The sequence below is a fragment of the Oncorhynchus gorbuscha genome, linkage group LG08 (genome assembly GCF_021184085.1).
Source record: "Oncorhynchus gorbuscha isolate QuinsamMale2020 ecotype Even-year linkage group LG08, OgorEven_v1.0, whole genome shotgun sequence".
In the NCBI taxonomy this organism is placed as follows: domain Eukaryota; kingdom Metazoa; phylum Chordata; class Actinopteri; order Salmoniformes; family Salmonidae; genus Oncorhynchus; species Oncorhynchus gorbuscha.
The window spans coordinates 76,342,059-76,357,854 of NC_060180.1; the positions used below are offsets into that span (position 1 = coordinate 76,342,059).

General features: G+C 42.8%; 1 protein-coding gene across 1 annotated transcript in view; it reads right to left on the minus strand.

Moving 5' to 3' along the window:
• Positions 1–558: 558 nt before the first annotated feature.
• LOC124040701 (piezo-type mechanosensitive ion channel component 2-like) overlaps positions 559–15,796 on the minus strand; it is a 202,099-nt gene continuing 186,861 nt past the window's right edge. The window contains exons 48-54 of the mRNA XM_046357776.1: positions 15,222–15,410; positions 15,000–15,095; positions 14,696–14,865; positions 9,675–9,791; positions 7,060–7,139; positions 1,443–1,647; positions 559–811 (exon numbers count right to left, since the gene is read on the minus strand). Of these exons, the coding sequence (XP_046213732.1) occupies positions 559–811; positions 1,443–1,647; positions 7,060–7,139; positions 9,675–9,791; positions 14,696–14,865; positions 15,000–15,095; positions 15,222–15,410 (1,110 nt within the window). The remainder of the gene's footprint in view (positions 812–1,442; positions 1,648–7,059; positions 7,140–9,674; positions 9,792–14,695; positions 14,866–14,999; positions 15,096–15,221; positions 15,411–15,796) is intronic.

The following is a 15,796-nucleotide window of genomic DNA, read 5'->3' on the forward strand; positions in this document are numbered from 1 at the left end:
CCAATCAGGAAAAAGTTGGAAATTTAAACCCACCAATCCTGTGTAAGGTCATTTTCATGGTTATCATCTATTGGTGGGAAGCCCTTTTTAAAACACTGACCTGTATCATCCACACTGCTGTCGGGAAAAGACAACGAGGAACGATACAGGGTTACGTAGTATGTGACACATCATTGGTCTAAAGTAGAATAGTCAGGCCAGTATTTGAAGCTCATACCACCAGAGCTTTGTAGATAATATTTAACCTCACCCATATGTCCTCTCATTGAAGACCCCCGTTCCTTGTCCTAATTTTCATTGTTTCCTGAAGCCTCGGTCACGTTATTTTAGCAATTGTGTTCTAAAGGCAGTGTTTCTCAACCGTTTTCTCAACAGGGACCGGCAAGCTTCGGTCCTTCCTTACTTTCTTACATAAAAGTCAATAACAATAGTTCTCAGGTCAGTCAGTAACATCAACGTCCCAGAGACTGGTCAAGTATTCACGGACTAGTCAGAGGTTGAGAAACACTGTTAAACTTCTATCCACGTTAATGGATAACTAAACCTATACAGCCAGGCTCACTGAGTCTTGTCCCTGGTCCATTTGATAATAGTCTCAGGCGAGCGATAGAGGAAGATGAGTTTAGCGTACATGTCTTCCTCCAGGTCCAGCTCTCCCGTCTCTCGGACCAGGAAGATGTCGGTGCACAGCTTCAGGATGCGGTCCACGTTGGGCAGCTCCTCGAACATGATGGTGTGGGAGACACCGCTGAAGAACTCACGGACGAACTTACCGATGACGAGCACCACGGAGGCGTACAGACCCATGATCCTGGAGGGAAAGATCCAAACATACTTAGTTAATGTAATTATGCCCATTATACACAGCAGAGTACAGAGTATACGTTTTCTTATTCAACATCGATGGGTACTTGACTAACTATCTATGTTGGAGTAAGTATCTCTACTTGCACATCATCATCTGCGCATCAATCACTCCTGTGTTTAATTGCTAAATTGTAATTATTTCTTATTTATTTTCCTATTTATTGCCTTACCTCCCAATTCTTACTACATTTGCACACACTGTACATTGATTTTTCTATTGTGTTATTGACTGTATGTTTGTTTATTCCATCTGTAAGTCTGTGTTGTTGTTTGTGTCGCACTGCTTTGCTTTATCTTGGCCAGGTCGCAGTTGTAAATGAGAACTTATTCTCAACTAGCCTACCTGGATAAATAAAGGTGAAATAAAATTAAAAATTTAAAATTGACTGGTACACCTGCACTACAGGTCCTGTCTGCTATGTGATGAGATGGATACAAGCTACTGCTTGGTTAGCGGATGGCTTACAGGAGCCGATACTTTCATGAGATCAAATTAAATACTTGTGTGACGTGATGCTATGCTATATTATGCCATTCCATGCTACACTATGTTCTGTTTTTTGTTGTTTACTCACCCGTATCCAGCCAGGAAACCCAGACTAGGAGGGCTGACCTGGTCACTGAAGACATAGAGCTCCAGCCCAGCGTCGTACAGGTGCTTGGGCCTACGAACGCTGATCTGTCCCGGATCTGTCTGGTTCACGATCCACCACTCCTGGACCTCTGCTGAGTCGTTATGGGAACGCTCCAACGCCAAAGTGATGCTCATGTACACCTTCTCTGGAATTGAATAGAATGAAATATAATATAAGAAAATAGAATACAATAAAATAAAATATTGTTTTTAATGTTCATATACACCTTCTCTGAATTGAATAGAATGAAATATATAATAAAATATAACAAAATAGAATAAAATAGCATCTTGTATTTAATGCTCTAGAGGAGGAGGAGCAGAATTAGCATTTTCTTGTTGTTGTCCGCACCATGTGGAAAGGTTTTTGGCTTCAGAGGAATATGCTTGACAACAAACGCAGTAACACAACACGATAACACAGTCAATTGATTGACAACAAACGCAGTAACACAACACGATAACACAGTCAATTGATTGACAACAAACGCAGTAACACAACACGATAACACAGTCAATTGATTGACAACAAACGCAGTAACACAACACGATAACACAGTCAATTGATTGACAACACGATAAAAGTCAATTGCAGTAACACAACACGATAACACAGTCAATTGATTGACAACAAACGCAGTAACACAACACGATAACACAGTCAATTGATTGACAACAAACGCAGTAACACAACACGATAACACAGTCAATTGATTGACAACAAACGCAGTAACACAACACGAGAACACAGTCAATTGATTGACAAAAAAAAAAAAAAAAAACATTACAAACACCACGATCATGATATTCAGATATAAAGATAGACTGTCCTGTTTTTAATGTCTTGTATATTTGACTCGTGTAAACGTGTATTGAGGTGGTGGCTCAGTTGGTATAGCATGGAGTTTGCCACACCAGGGGGACTCATATAAAAAATGCATACACTCAAGTCTGGATAAGAGTGTCTGCTTAAATGAAATGCAACAATAGTCCAACTTTGAGGGGTCTCTAAATAACGCTAATTTAATCTTTCTTCTATTTATTTTTTATCCGTTATTTCACCAGGTAAGTTGACTGAGAAACACGTTCTCATTTACAGCAACGACCTGGGGAATAGTGACAGGGGAGAGGAGGAGGGGGATGAATGAGACAATTGTACACTGGGGATGATTAGGTGACCGTGATGGTTTGAGGGCCCGATTGGGAATTTAGCCAGGACACCGGGGTTAGAACCCCTACTCTTACGATGAGTACCATGGGATCTTTACTGACCTCAGAGAGTCAGGACACCGGGGTTAACACCCCTACTCTTACGATGAGTACCATGGGATCTTTACTGACCTCAGAGAGTCAGGACACCATGGGATCTTTACTGACCTTCAGGACACGGGGTTAGAACCCCCCTTAGGATGAGTACCATGGGATCTTTACTGACCTCAGAGATGAGTACTTAGGATGAGTACCATGGGATCTTTAATGACCTCAGACAGTCGAGACACCCATTTAACGTCCCGGCCGAAAGACGGCACCCGACACAGGGTATTTGTTTACAATGCAGGGGGTAAATATGTTTTACAGTGGTAAATGTGAAAATAAAAGCCTCCAGATGAAAGGAACACCCCCATCTCTCTGTCATGGTTTAATCCATGTATTTCTATATGACACGCTGTCCATTCAGTAGAGATGAATTTGAGCTCCTTTATGCTTCCATTTTCCTTTTGACTTCCTCATTTTCTCCATTTGTTCGCCGTGCGTCCTTGATTTAAAAAAAGCCTTTATTCCAAAGCATTAGATTGAATGTTTTTTTTAAAAAGCCTTTATTCCAAAGCATTAGATTGAATGTTTTGTTGTGTAGAGGAGCCCACGAGTGGATAACATGACATTCCATGCCAAGATGTGCACATTCTGTGATTGACAGCGGCCCTGTCAAGCCTCCCTCAAGACAAACAGACCAGTCTTCCCAACATCCTGTCACGAACAGAAATGGTCGTGTGAATGTCATACACATTGTCGTCTAATATAATAATAATATATGCCATTTAGCAGACGCTTTTATCCAAAGCGACTTACAGTCATGTGTGCATACATTCTACGTATGGGTGGTCCCGGGAATCAAACCCACTACCCTGGCGTTACAAGCGCCATGCTCTACCAACTGAGCTACAGAAGGACCACGTCTAGTCTAGTAGGTTGACTCAATCTAGATCTACTCAACTACTGTGTGTTAGGGTGACCATCACGTCATACACATTGTCGTCTAGTCTAGTAGGTTGACTGTGTGTTGACTGTGTGTTAGGGTGACCATCATGTTTTAAGGCACATTGTAGTCTAGTCTAGTAGGTTCACTGTGTGGTTCATCACATTTTTCCGGGACAGTTTTAGCCCCATTTGAGGTGTCCTGACTTTTCAGGCTACAAAAAAGTTACATTTGTCAGGAAGACGCATCAGTCAATATAGACCGAATCGATATAGACCTAATCAATATAGACCTAATTGATATAGACCTACTCGATATAGACCTAATCGATATAGACCTAATCGATATAGACCTAATCGATATAGACCTAATCGATATAGACCTAATCGATATAGACCTACTCGATATAGACCTAATCGATATAGACCTACTCGATATAGACCTACTCGATATAGACCTAATCGATATAGACCTAATCGATATAGACCTAATCGATATAGACCTAATCGATATAGACCTACTCGATATAGACCTAATCGAATATAGACCTAATCGATATAGACCTAATCGATATAGACCTAATCGATATAGACCTAATCGATATAGACCTAATCGATATAGACCTAATCGATATAGACCTGATCGAATATAGACATAATCGATATAGACCTAATCGATATAGACCTACTCGATATAGAGCCTATATAGACCTAATCGATATAGACCTAATCGATAGACCTAAGACCTAATCGATATAGACCTAATCGATATAGACCTACTCGATATAGACCTAATCGATATAGACCTAATCGATATAGACCTAATCGATATAGACCTACTCAATATAGACCTACTCAATATAGACCTACTCAATATAGACCTAATCGATATAGACCTACTCAATATAGACCTACTCGATATAGAGCTACTCGATATAGACCTAATCGATATAGACCTAATCGATATAGACCTACTCGATATAGACCTACTCGATATAGACCTAATCGATATAGACCTAATCGATATAGACCTAATCGATATAGACCTAATCGATAGACCTAATCGATATAGACCTAATCGATATAGACCTACTCAATATAGACCTACTCGATATAGACCTACTCGATATAGACCTAATCGATATAGACCTACTCAATATAGACCTACTCAATATAGACCTACTCAATATAGACCTAATCAATATAGACCTACTCGATATAGACCTACTCGATATAGACCTAATCGATATAGACCTAATCGATATAGACCTAATCGATATAGACCTACTCGATATAGACCTAATCGATATAGACCTAATCGATATAGACCTAATCGATATAGACCTAATCGATATAGACCTAATCGATATAGACCTAATCGATATAGACCTAATCGATATAGACCTAATCGATATAGACCTAATCGATATAGACCTACTCGATATAGACCTACTCGATATAGACCTAATCGATATAGACCTAATCGATATAGACCTAATCGATATAGACCTAATCGATATAGACCTACTCGATATAGACCTAATCGATATAGACCTAATCGATATAGACCTAATCGATATAGACCTAATCGATATAGACCTAATCGATATAGACCAATATAGACCTACTCGATATAGACCTAATCGATATAGACCTATCGATATAGACCTAATCGATATAGACCTACTCGATATAGACCTACTCGATATAGACCTAATCGATATAGACCTAATCGATATAGACCTAATCGATATAGACCTATCGATATAGACCTAATATAGACCTAATCGAATATAGACCTAATCGATATAGACCTACTCAATATAGACCTACTCGATATAGACCTAATCGATATAGACCTAATCGATATAGACCCTAATCGATATAGACCTAATCGATATAGACCTAATCGATATAGACCTAATCGATATAGACCTAATCGATATAGACCTAATCGATATAGACCTAATCGATATAGACCTAATCGATATAGACCTAATCGATATAGACCGATATAGACCTAATCGAATATAGACCTAATCGATATAGACCTAATCGATATAGACCTAATCGATATAGACCTACTCGATACAGACCTAATCGATATAGACCTACTCAATATAGACCTACTCAATATAGACGATAGACCTAACGATATAGACCTAATATAGACCTAATCGATATAGACCTACTCGATATAGACCTAATCGATATAGACCTAATCGATATAGACCTAATCGATATAGACCTAATCGATATAGACCTAATCGATATAGACCTAATCTATAGACCTAATCGATAGACCTAATCGATATAGACCTAATCGATATAGACCTAATCGATATAGACCCTCGATATAGAGCTAAGACCTAATCGATATAGACCTAATCGATATAGACCTAATCGAGACCTAATCGAATAGACCTAATCGATATAGACCTAATCGATATAGACCTAATCGATATAGACCTAATCGATATAGACCTAATCGATAGACCTAGACCTAATCGATATAGACCTAATCGATATAGACCTAATCGATATAGACCTAATCGATATAGACCTAATCGATATAGACCTACTCGATATAGACCTATCGATATAGACCTAATCGATAGACCTAATATAGACCTAACCTCGATATAGACCTAATCGATATAGACCTAATCGATAGACCTAATCGATATAGACCTAATCGATATAGACCTAATCGATATAGACCTAATCGATATAGACCTAATCGATATAGACCTAATCGATATAGACCTAATCGATAGACCTAATCGATATAGACCTAATCGATATAGACCTAATCGATATAGACCTAATCGATATAGACCTAATCGATATAGACCTAATCGATATAGACCTAATCGATATAGACCTAATCGAAATAGACCTACTCAATAGCTGAATGTCATTAGGAACACTTCAGGTGTTTTGTATCAGATGTCTATTTACATGCACAAGTACACATGCAGTTTGTATGCTGGAGTTCTTTTGGAGTGGACGAACATGCACAGGTAGCCTGCTTTTTGAAGTGATTTGTTTAGACAATCATATGAAAATACCACGACTGGTTGTGTTCATGTCACATTGAAAGGTAATGCATGTTTACAGTTGAAATGGCATCTGTATTCTTAGACGCCATCTTTATTCTTGGACTCCCAAGCGATAGAGACCCCCCCCCCCACCGCCACATCTTTATTATTGGACAAATATCACGGTGTAATTCACACAGTGTTTAAATGGCATCTGTATTCTTAAACGCCATCTTTATTCTTGGACTCCCAAGCGATAGAGGACCCCCCCCCCCACAAATATCACGGTGTAATTCACACCGTGTTTAAATGCTGCTTTACCTTTATACAGTTGTTCTATTGGCTTGGCCTCGGAGTCACTAGGGGCTCGGAGGTACCGCGGGAAGACATGTTTTATCACCCTGGTAACAGAAGAACACAACAGGCTGTTTGTTACTAACAACAGTAACGACATTAGAGAAACACCTGCTCTTTCCATGACGTAGACTGACCAGGTGAATCCAGGTGAAAGCTGTGATCCCTTATTGATGTCACCTGTTAAATCCACTTCAATCAGGGTAGGTGAAGGGGAGGAGACCAGTAAAAGAAGGATTTTTAAGCCTTGAGACAATTGAGACATGGATTGTGTATCTGTGCCATTCAGAGGATGAATGGGCAAGACAAAATATTTAAGTGCCTTTGAGCAGGGTAGGTTGCTGTGTTTATCAAGAATGGTCCACCACCTAGCCAAATTTACACAACTGTGGGAAGCATTGGAGTCAACATGGGCCAGCATCCCTGTGGAATGCTTAAGACACCTTGCAGAGTCCTGACGAACTGAGGCTGTTCTGAGGAAAAAGGGTTCCTAATGTTGGATGTAATCAGAATATTACAGCAGTGGAAACCTGTTCTCTGGAGCAGTGGAAACCTGTTCTCTGGAGCAGTGGAAACCTGTTCTCTGGAGCAGTGGAAACCTGTTCTCTGGAACAGTGGAAACCTGTTCTCTGGAGCAGTGGAAACCTGTTCTCTGGAGCAGTGGAAACCTGTTCTCTGGAGCAGTGGAAACCTGTTCTCTGGAGCAGTGGAAACCTGTTCTCTGGAGCAGTGGAAACCTGTTCTCTGGAGCAGTGGAAACCTGTTCTCTGGAGCAGTGGAAACCTGTTCTCTGGAGCAGTGGAAACCTGTTCTCTGGAGCAGTGGAAACCTGTTCTCTGGAGCAGTGGAAACCTGTTCTCTGGAGCAGTGGAAACCTGTTCTCTGGAGCAGTGGAAACCTGTTCTCTGGAGCAGTGGAAACCTGTTCTCTGGAGCAGTGGAAACCTGTTCTCTGGAGCAGTGGAAACCTGTTCTCTGGAGCAGTGGAAACCTGTTCTCTGGAGCAGTGGAAACCTGTTTTCTGGAGCAGTGGAAACCTGTTCTCTGGAGCAGTGGAAACCTGTTCTCTGGAGCAGTGGAAACACATTCTCTGGAGCAGTGGAAACCTGTTCTCTGGAGCAGTGTTCTCTGGAGCAGTGTTCTCTGGAGCGGTGTTCTCTGGAACAGTGGAAACCTGTTCTCTGGAGCAGTGGAAACCTGTTCTCTGGAGCAGTGGAAACCTGTTCTCTGGAGCAGTGGAAACCTGTTCTCTGGAGCAGTGGAAACCTGTTCTCTGGAGCAGTGGAAACCTGTTCTCTGGAGCAGTGGAAACCTGTTCTCTGGAGCAGTGGAAACCTGTTCTCTGGAGCAGTGGAAACCTGTTCTCTGGAGCAGGGGAAACCTGTTCTCTGGAGCAGGGGAAACCTGTTCTCTGGAGCAGTGGAAACCTGTTCTCTGGAGCAGTGGAAACCTGTTCTCTGGAGCAGTGGAAACATGTTCTCTGGAGCAGTGGAAACCTGTTCTCTGGAGCAGTGGAAACCTGTTCTCTGGAGTGATGAATCACGCTTCACCATCTGGTAGTCCAACGGACGAATCTGGGTTTGGCAGATGCCAGGAGAATACTACCTGGTCGAATGCATAGCGCCAACTGTACAGTTTGGTGGAGGAGGAATAATGGTCGGGGACTGTTTTTCAGTGAAGGGAAATCTGAACTATTTCTGAGTTTTGTGTCGTGCCTGGCGGGTTGAAGTATGATTTTCATGTGTTTGTTTGATGGGGTGCTGTCCTCAGATAATAGCATTGTTTGCTTTTGCCGTAAAGCCTTTTTGAAATCTGACACTGTGGCTGGATTAACAAGAAGTTCATCTTTAAACTGATGGATAACACTTGTATGATTTATGAATTATTATAATGAGTATTTGTGTTTTTTGAATTTGGCGCACTGCTATTTCACTGGGTGTTGTCAAATCAATCCCATTAACGGGATTGGCGCGCGAAGGGATCACGATAAGGAATTTGAAATTATTTATACTTGTATATTTAAAAGCAAATACTTTTAGACTTTTATTCAAGTAGTATTTTACCGGGTGACTTTCATTTTTACTTGAGTCATTTTCTTTTAAGGTATCTTTCCTTATACTTGAGTATGACACCACTGAATGTAACAAATCAAAATGAAACCTCAAACAATTCATGGTAATTAATGGTGACCTCGTAAATAGTTAATTTAGACCCGGCATTAATGTGAAACAAACATTTATTTGCTAAAAATGTGTGCCATTGCCTGTCTAAAAGGAACAGAATGCTTCTTCAGACTCAGCGTTGAAGTTTTACGGTATAAATGCCTCATGAGCTTAATTCAACTGTCATTCTTCATCAGAACCCCAAAATATATGTTTGTAAACAACGAAAATGTAAACAAACACTGCATAGGCTCAAAACATTGTTACAATTTTGAAAGTGGTTCTATTTCTCCAAAACAGAGACGCTGAGCTCCATTATTGTTTCAACTCCTGATTCAAGCTATAGAATAAAAGTAGTTTGATATATATCTATATATATATTTTTTTAATTAATTGACAAATAAATAGAAAGTACACTCACACTCTGTCTCGTCTGGTCCCGTTGAGCAGTAGGCTCAGGTCCAGTTTGGTTGCATCATCCAGGAACGTCACTTTCTTCCCAGTCGCAAACTCAGCCTTCGCTCCCAGAGTCAGGTTCCTGGTTGAAATCATCAGATCATTTCACATCTCAAACAGGTTTATGAGATTATAAAGCCAAAAAGTACATTTATGTGACTAAAATGAATCTGTATGGCTGAGAAAATAAAGATCCTTTTATCTCTACTCTACTATTCTCTACTCTACTCTACTAATCTCTACTCTACTAATCCCTACTCTACTCTACTAAACTCTACTCTACTCTACTAAACGCTACTCTACTAAACTCTACTAATCTCTACTCTACTAATCCCCACTCTACTCTACTAAACTCTACTCTACTAAACTCTACTAATCAGTACTCCTTTTATTTTATTCCAGAGGGGAGAGGGAGAGGGAGAGACACAGCTGCATGTGAGCTCCTGTATTTTTCAGCATGTTTTTATAAAAAGATAGATTTGGAGTTAGATAAACTTGGAGTTTTTGGCAGGGACATATACAGGATGCTTCCCTCCACAGCATAACCTTCACCCCAGATAAAAACTCCAAACCTACAACTGATTTTGGGCAAAATTACCTGGAAGGATTCCTACTACCAAGGATTCCTTCTTCCAAGATATACAGTGGGTGCTCTGGCAAACAAACAGCAGAGACCTGAGGACACCATCCAACCTGGGACTGAGTGAGTAATGTTTGGTTTGATGCTATTTTGGAAGCCAAGATGAAAAATAAAAAATAAAGTACATTACAATGCTATATTTTACTTTATGGGGACTGAACGCTAAGTTCAGGCTGCCAAGCCTGCTAGGACAGACAAGATACAACTTCAATTACCACTGAGGTGTGAAGTGAGAGGGGTCAAAGCCTTTGAGCCCAACAATGGCAGGAGTCTCCCCCAGCCTATCCCACCCAAATCCAGAGGCTAATTAAGCCCCGCTGTTCAGAGACCATCCCCAGGCATTTTCTACAAGAACTCTGCCTCCAGAAAAATGGTTCTGCCAAGTGGGTGTGACACCTACTCCTGTTGCCTGCTGCACCCCCAGCGAAAAAGGTGCAGGAAGATCAGGCTGTATAGGGCGGCGAAACCATTTGCTGTTTGTATCCTCTCCGGGCCTCTCGCTGGGAGAGTAGGCTGCTTTGTGGCAGGCCGCTGTCTTCGGCTTCCATGGCTCGTGACATGCCACCATCGTTGATTGTCATGCTCTTCTCCTTCGACTCCGCTATCAGATAGGGGGAGGAGAGGCAGGAGATGGCTCCCCTGGCGAACAAACTCCGGGCAACACCGGCCAGTCGGATAACGACAAACGACAAGACGGAGATGCATTCAACATGCGTGAACGCCGACCCAGCCACCGGTGTAGAAAAGGTAAGAATTCCATGATCAAGGAAGTCACCTCAAGCCTATAATCCTCGGCAAGTAAACTATTGCCACATTGGAACTCTAAGTGATCCAGTTTGTCCTGAAACAAAGTGTAGAAGATACAGATCCTGCCACATTGGAACTCTAAGTGATCCAGTTTGTCCTGAAACAAAGTGTAGAAGATCTAGATCCTTTGCCACATCGGAACTCTAAGGTGAAAAGATACACACTCAGTGGACAGTTTATTAGGTACACCACCCAGTTTACCAACAGACAGCCATGGCTTGCTATATACAGCCATGGCTTGCTATATAAAGCAGGCAGACATGCATCGAGACATTCAGTTACTGTTGGATTGAATCTTAGAATGGTCAAAACTAGTGACCTAAGTGACATTTTTCATTTTACTAGGCAAGTCAGTTAAGAACAAATTCTTATTTTCAATGACGACCTAGCAACAGTGGGATAACTGCCTGTTCAAGGGCAGAACGACAGATTTTGTACCTTGTCAGCTCGGGGATTTGAACTTGCAACCTTTCGGTTACTAGTCCAATGCTCTAACCACTAGGCTACCCTGCCGCCCACATTGAGTGTGGTATTATCCTTCGTGACAGGTGTGTCGGTTCCAGTATCTCAGAAACGGCCTCCTGGGCTTTTCACGCACGACAGTGTGCAGGGTTTACCGAGAAAGGCGAGACAAACAAAACACATCCAGTCAGCGTCAGTCCTGTGGCTGAAAACAGGTCGAAGGAGAAAGGCGAGAGGCGGGGCCACAAACAGCACAACCCCTAGGTTCTTGTCACGGATTGGCTATTGCGGCAGACAACCACACTGGGTTCCTATATCAGTGGGAAAACATTGCCTGGCCCGACGAAATCCCAGATCCTGTTGCGTCATGCTGACGGCAGAGTCAGGATTTGGCGTAATCAGCATGAGCCCCATCCCGTCTGGTGTCAACGGCACCCACATTTTAAAGACAAATAAGAGTTCTATAAAATAATATTCACTAAATAAACTAAAAGTGAGCAGACCAAGTCACAAGTCACGGAAAGGTGGAATATATATATATGCCATTTAGCAGAATAAACGAGTCAGGAGTAGGTTTTCTTGATCGAACACAGCTCTCTATTGAGGGATTTCTGTCACTACAAGTTGGGCTACTATCCGTGAGTCCAGCCTGCCCTCTGGTGGTCCTTCCACATAAACTAAAAAACTAAAGAGCAAAAATAACGAGGCTATATACAGGGGGTACCGGTACAGAGTCAATGTGGAGGCTATATACAGGGGTTACTGGTACAGAGTCAATGTGGAGGCTATATACAGGGGGTACCGGTACAGAGTCAATGTGGAGGCTATATACAGGGGGTACTGGTACAGAGTCAATGTGGAGGCTATATACAGGGGGTACCGGTACAGAGTCAATGTGGAGGCTATATACAGGGGGTACTGGTACAGAGTCAATGTGGAGGCATATACAGGGGGTACCGGTACAGAGTCAATGTGGAGGCTATATACAGGGGCTACCGGTACAGAGTCAATGTGGAGGCTATATACAGGGGTACCGGTACAGAGTCAATGTGGAGGCTATATACAGGGGGTACTGGTACAGAGTCAATGTGGAGGCTATATACAGTCACAGAGTCAATGTGGAGGCTATATACAGGGGGTACTGGTACAGAGTCAATGTGGAGGCTATATACAGGGTGTTACGGTACAAAGTCAATGTGGAGGCTATATACAGGGGGTACCGGTACCGAGTCAATGTGGAGGCTATATACAGGGTGTTACGGTACAGAGTCAATGTGGAGGCTATATACAGGGTATTATGGTACAGAGTCAATGTGGAGGCTATATACAGGGGATTACGGTACAGAGTCAATGTGGAGGCTATATACAGGGTGTTACGGTACAGAGTCAATGTGGAGGCTATATACAGGGTATTAAGGTACAGAGTCAATGTGGAGGCTATATACAGGGGGTACCGGTACAGAGTCAATGTGGAGGTTATATACAGGGTATTACGGTACAGAGTCAATGTGGAGGCTATATACAGGGTGTTACGGTGCAGAGTCAATGTGGAGGCTATATACAGGGGGTACCGGTACAGAGTCAATGTGGAGGCTATATACAGGGTGTTACGGTACAGAGTCAATGTGGAGGCTATATACAGGGTATTATGGTACAGAGTCAATGTGGAGGCTATATACAGGGGATTACGGTACAGAGTCAATGTGGAGGCTATATACAGGGTGTTACGGTACAGAGTCAATGTGGAGGCTATATACAGGGTATTAAGGTACAGAGTCAATGTGGAGGCTATATACAGGGGGTACCGGTACAGAGTCAATGTGGAGGTTATATACAGGGTATTACGGTGCAGAGTCAATGTGGAGGCTATATACAGGGGGTACCGGTACAGAGTCAATGTGGAGGCTATATACAGGGGGTACAGGTACAGAGTCACTATACTGCTCTACTCTACTGCTCTACTGTTCTACACCACTCTACTGCTCTACACTACTATACTGCTCTACACTACTCTACTGCTCTACACTACTATACTGCTCTACGGCTCTACACTACTATACTGCTCTACTCTACTCTACTGCTCTACACTACTATACTGCTCTACTCTACTCTACTGCTCTACACTACTATACTGCTCTACTCTACTGCTCTACTCTACTATACTGCTCTACTCTACTATACTGCTCAACTCTACTCTACTCTACTGCTCTACACTACTATACTGCTCTATGGCTCTACACTACTATACTTCTCTACTCTACTGCTCTACACTACTATACTGCTCTACGGCTCTACACTACTATACTGCTCTACTCTACTCTACTGCCCTACACTACTATACTGCTCTACTCTACTGCTCTACTCTACTATACTGCTCTATGGCTCTACACTACTATACTGCTCTACTCTACTGATCTACCCTACTATACTATATGTTATGTTCTTACCGTTGGACAGACCAAGCTACAGTGATGGGAGACTGTTCTTACCGTTGGACAGACCAAGCTACAGTGATGGGAGACTGTTCTTACCGTTGGACAGACCAAGCTACAGTGATGGGGGACTGTTCTTACCGTTGGACAGACCAAGCTACAGTGATGGGAGACTGTTCTTACCGTTGGACAGACCAAGCTACAGTGATGGGGGACTGTTCTTACCGTTGGACAGACCAAGCTACAGTGATGGGAGACTGTTCTTACCGTTGGACAGACCAAGCTACAGTGATGGGGGACTGTTCTTACCGTTGGACAGACCAAGCTACAGTGATGGGGGACTGTTCTTACCGTTGGACAGACCAAGCTACAGTGATGGGGGACTGTTCTGACCGTTGGACAGACCAAGCTACAGTGATGGGGGACTGTTATTACCGTTGGACAGACCAAGCTACAGTGATGGGAGACTGTTATTACCGTTGGATAGACCAAGCTACAGTGATGGGAGACTGTTCTTACCGTTGGACAGACCAAGCTACAGTGATGGGAGACTGTTCTTACCGTTGGACAGACCAAGCTACAGTGATGGGAGACTGTTCTTACCATTGGACAGACCAAGCTACAGTGATGGGGGACTGTTATTACCGTTGGATAGACCAAGCTACAGTGATGGGGAACTGCTCCTTGGAGCTGAGCATCTCCATGATGTTAGTTCTACTGGGAGGACTGATGGTCCACAGACTGTTAGAGCTTCCCTCCAACTCAGCTATGGTCAGATCCTCTGGCATGTAGTACTCCAACCACCGCATCGCTTCCTGTTGGGGGAGGACAGGAGGGATGAGAATATTGTCCCTCGGTTACTATGGAGATTTGTCCCATGTTCGGCCTACCAACCCAGTGAGACAACACACATAGTAGTCGCATAAAATACTTGTAACCGTGTACTTACAGGATAGGACTGGTATGAGCTCATGAAGGTGCCATGGATGTCATGTTTGGAGACTTCTCTGAGCTGGTTCTGCTGAGCACTCATAGTGAAGATCGGCTGCAAAACAGAACATAGAGATGTAATCTACAGAACAAACAAACAAAAAAACTGTCTGACTGACTGATCCCGATCAACTGATGGACCTATCAGTAGTAGAGCCTAGGTTCTGAGCTGCTACAGCACCTGGAACCCGGCCAGGGTGATGGAGAAGGAGACGTCCAGTGGTCTGTTGACCACGCCCACCACAGACTTGATCAGAGACATGAAGAGTAGAGGGAACCAGATGATACAGATCAGAAGCATGACGATCATCCCTCCCATCCCATACTTCACCACCGGCTTCTTCGCCTGGCCCCGCGGCTGGGGGTATCTCTGGAGGGGGAGAGCAGGACTATAGTTATGGACTGAGGAAACCACTGGAGAGGAGAGGACTTTAGTTATGGACTGAGGATACCACTGGAGAGGAGGACTATAGTTATGGACTGAGGAAACCACTGGAGAGGAGGATTATAGTTATGGACTAAGGATACCACTGGAGAGGAGAGAACTATAGTTATGGACTGAGGAAACCGCTGGAGAGGAGAGGACTATAGTTATGGACTGAGGATACCACTGGAGAGGAGGACTATAGTTATGGGCTGAGGATACCACGGGAGAAGAGGACTGTAGTTATGGACTGAGGATACCACGGGAGAGCAGGACTATAGTTATGGACTGAGGATACCACTGGAGAGGAGGACTATAGTTATGGGCTGAGG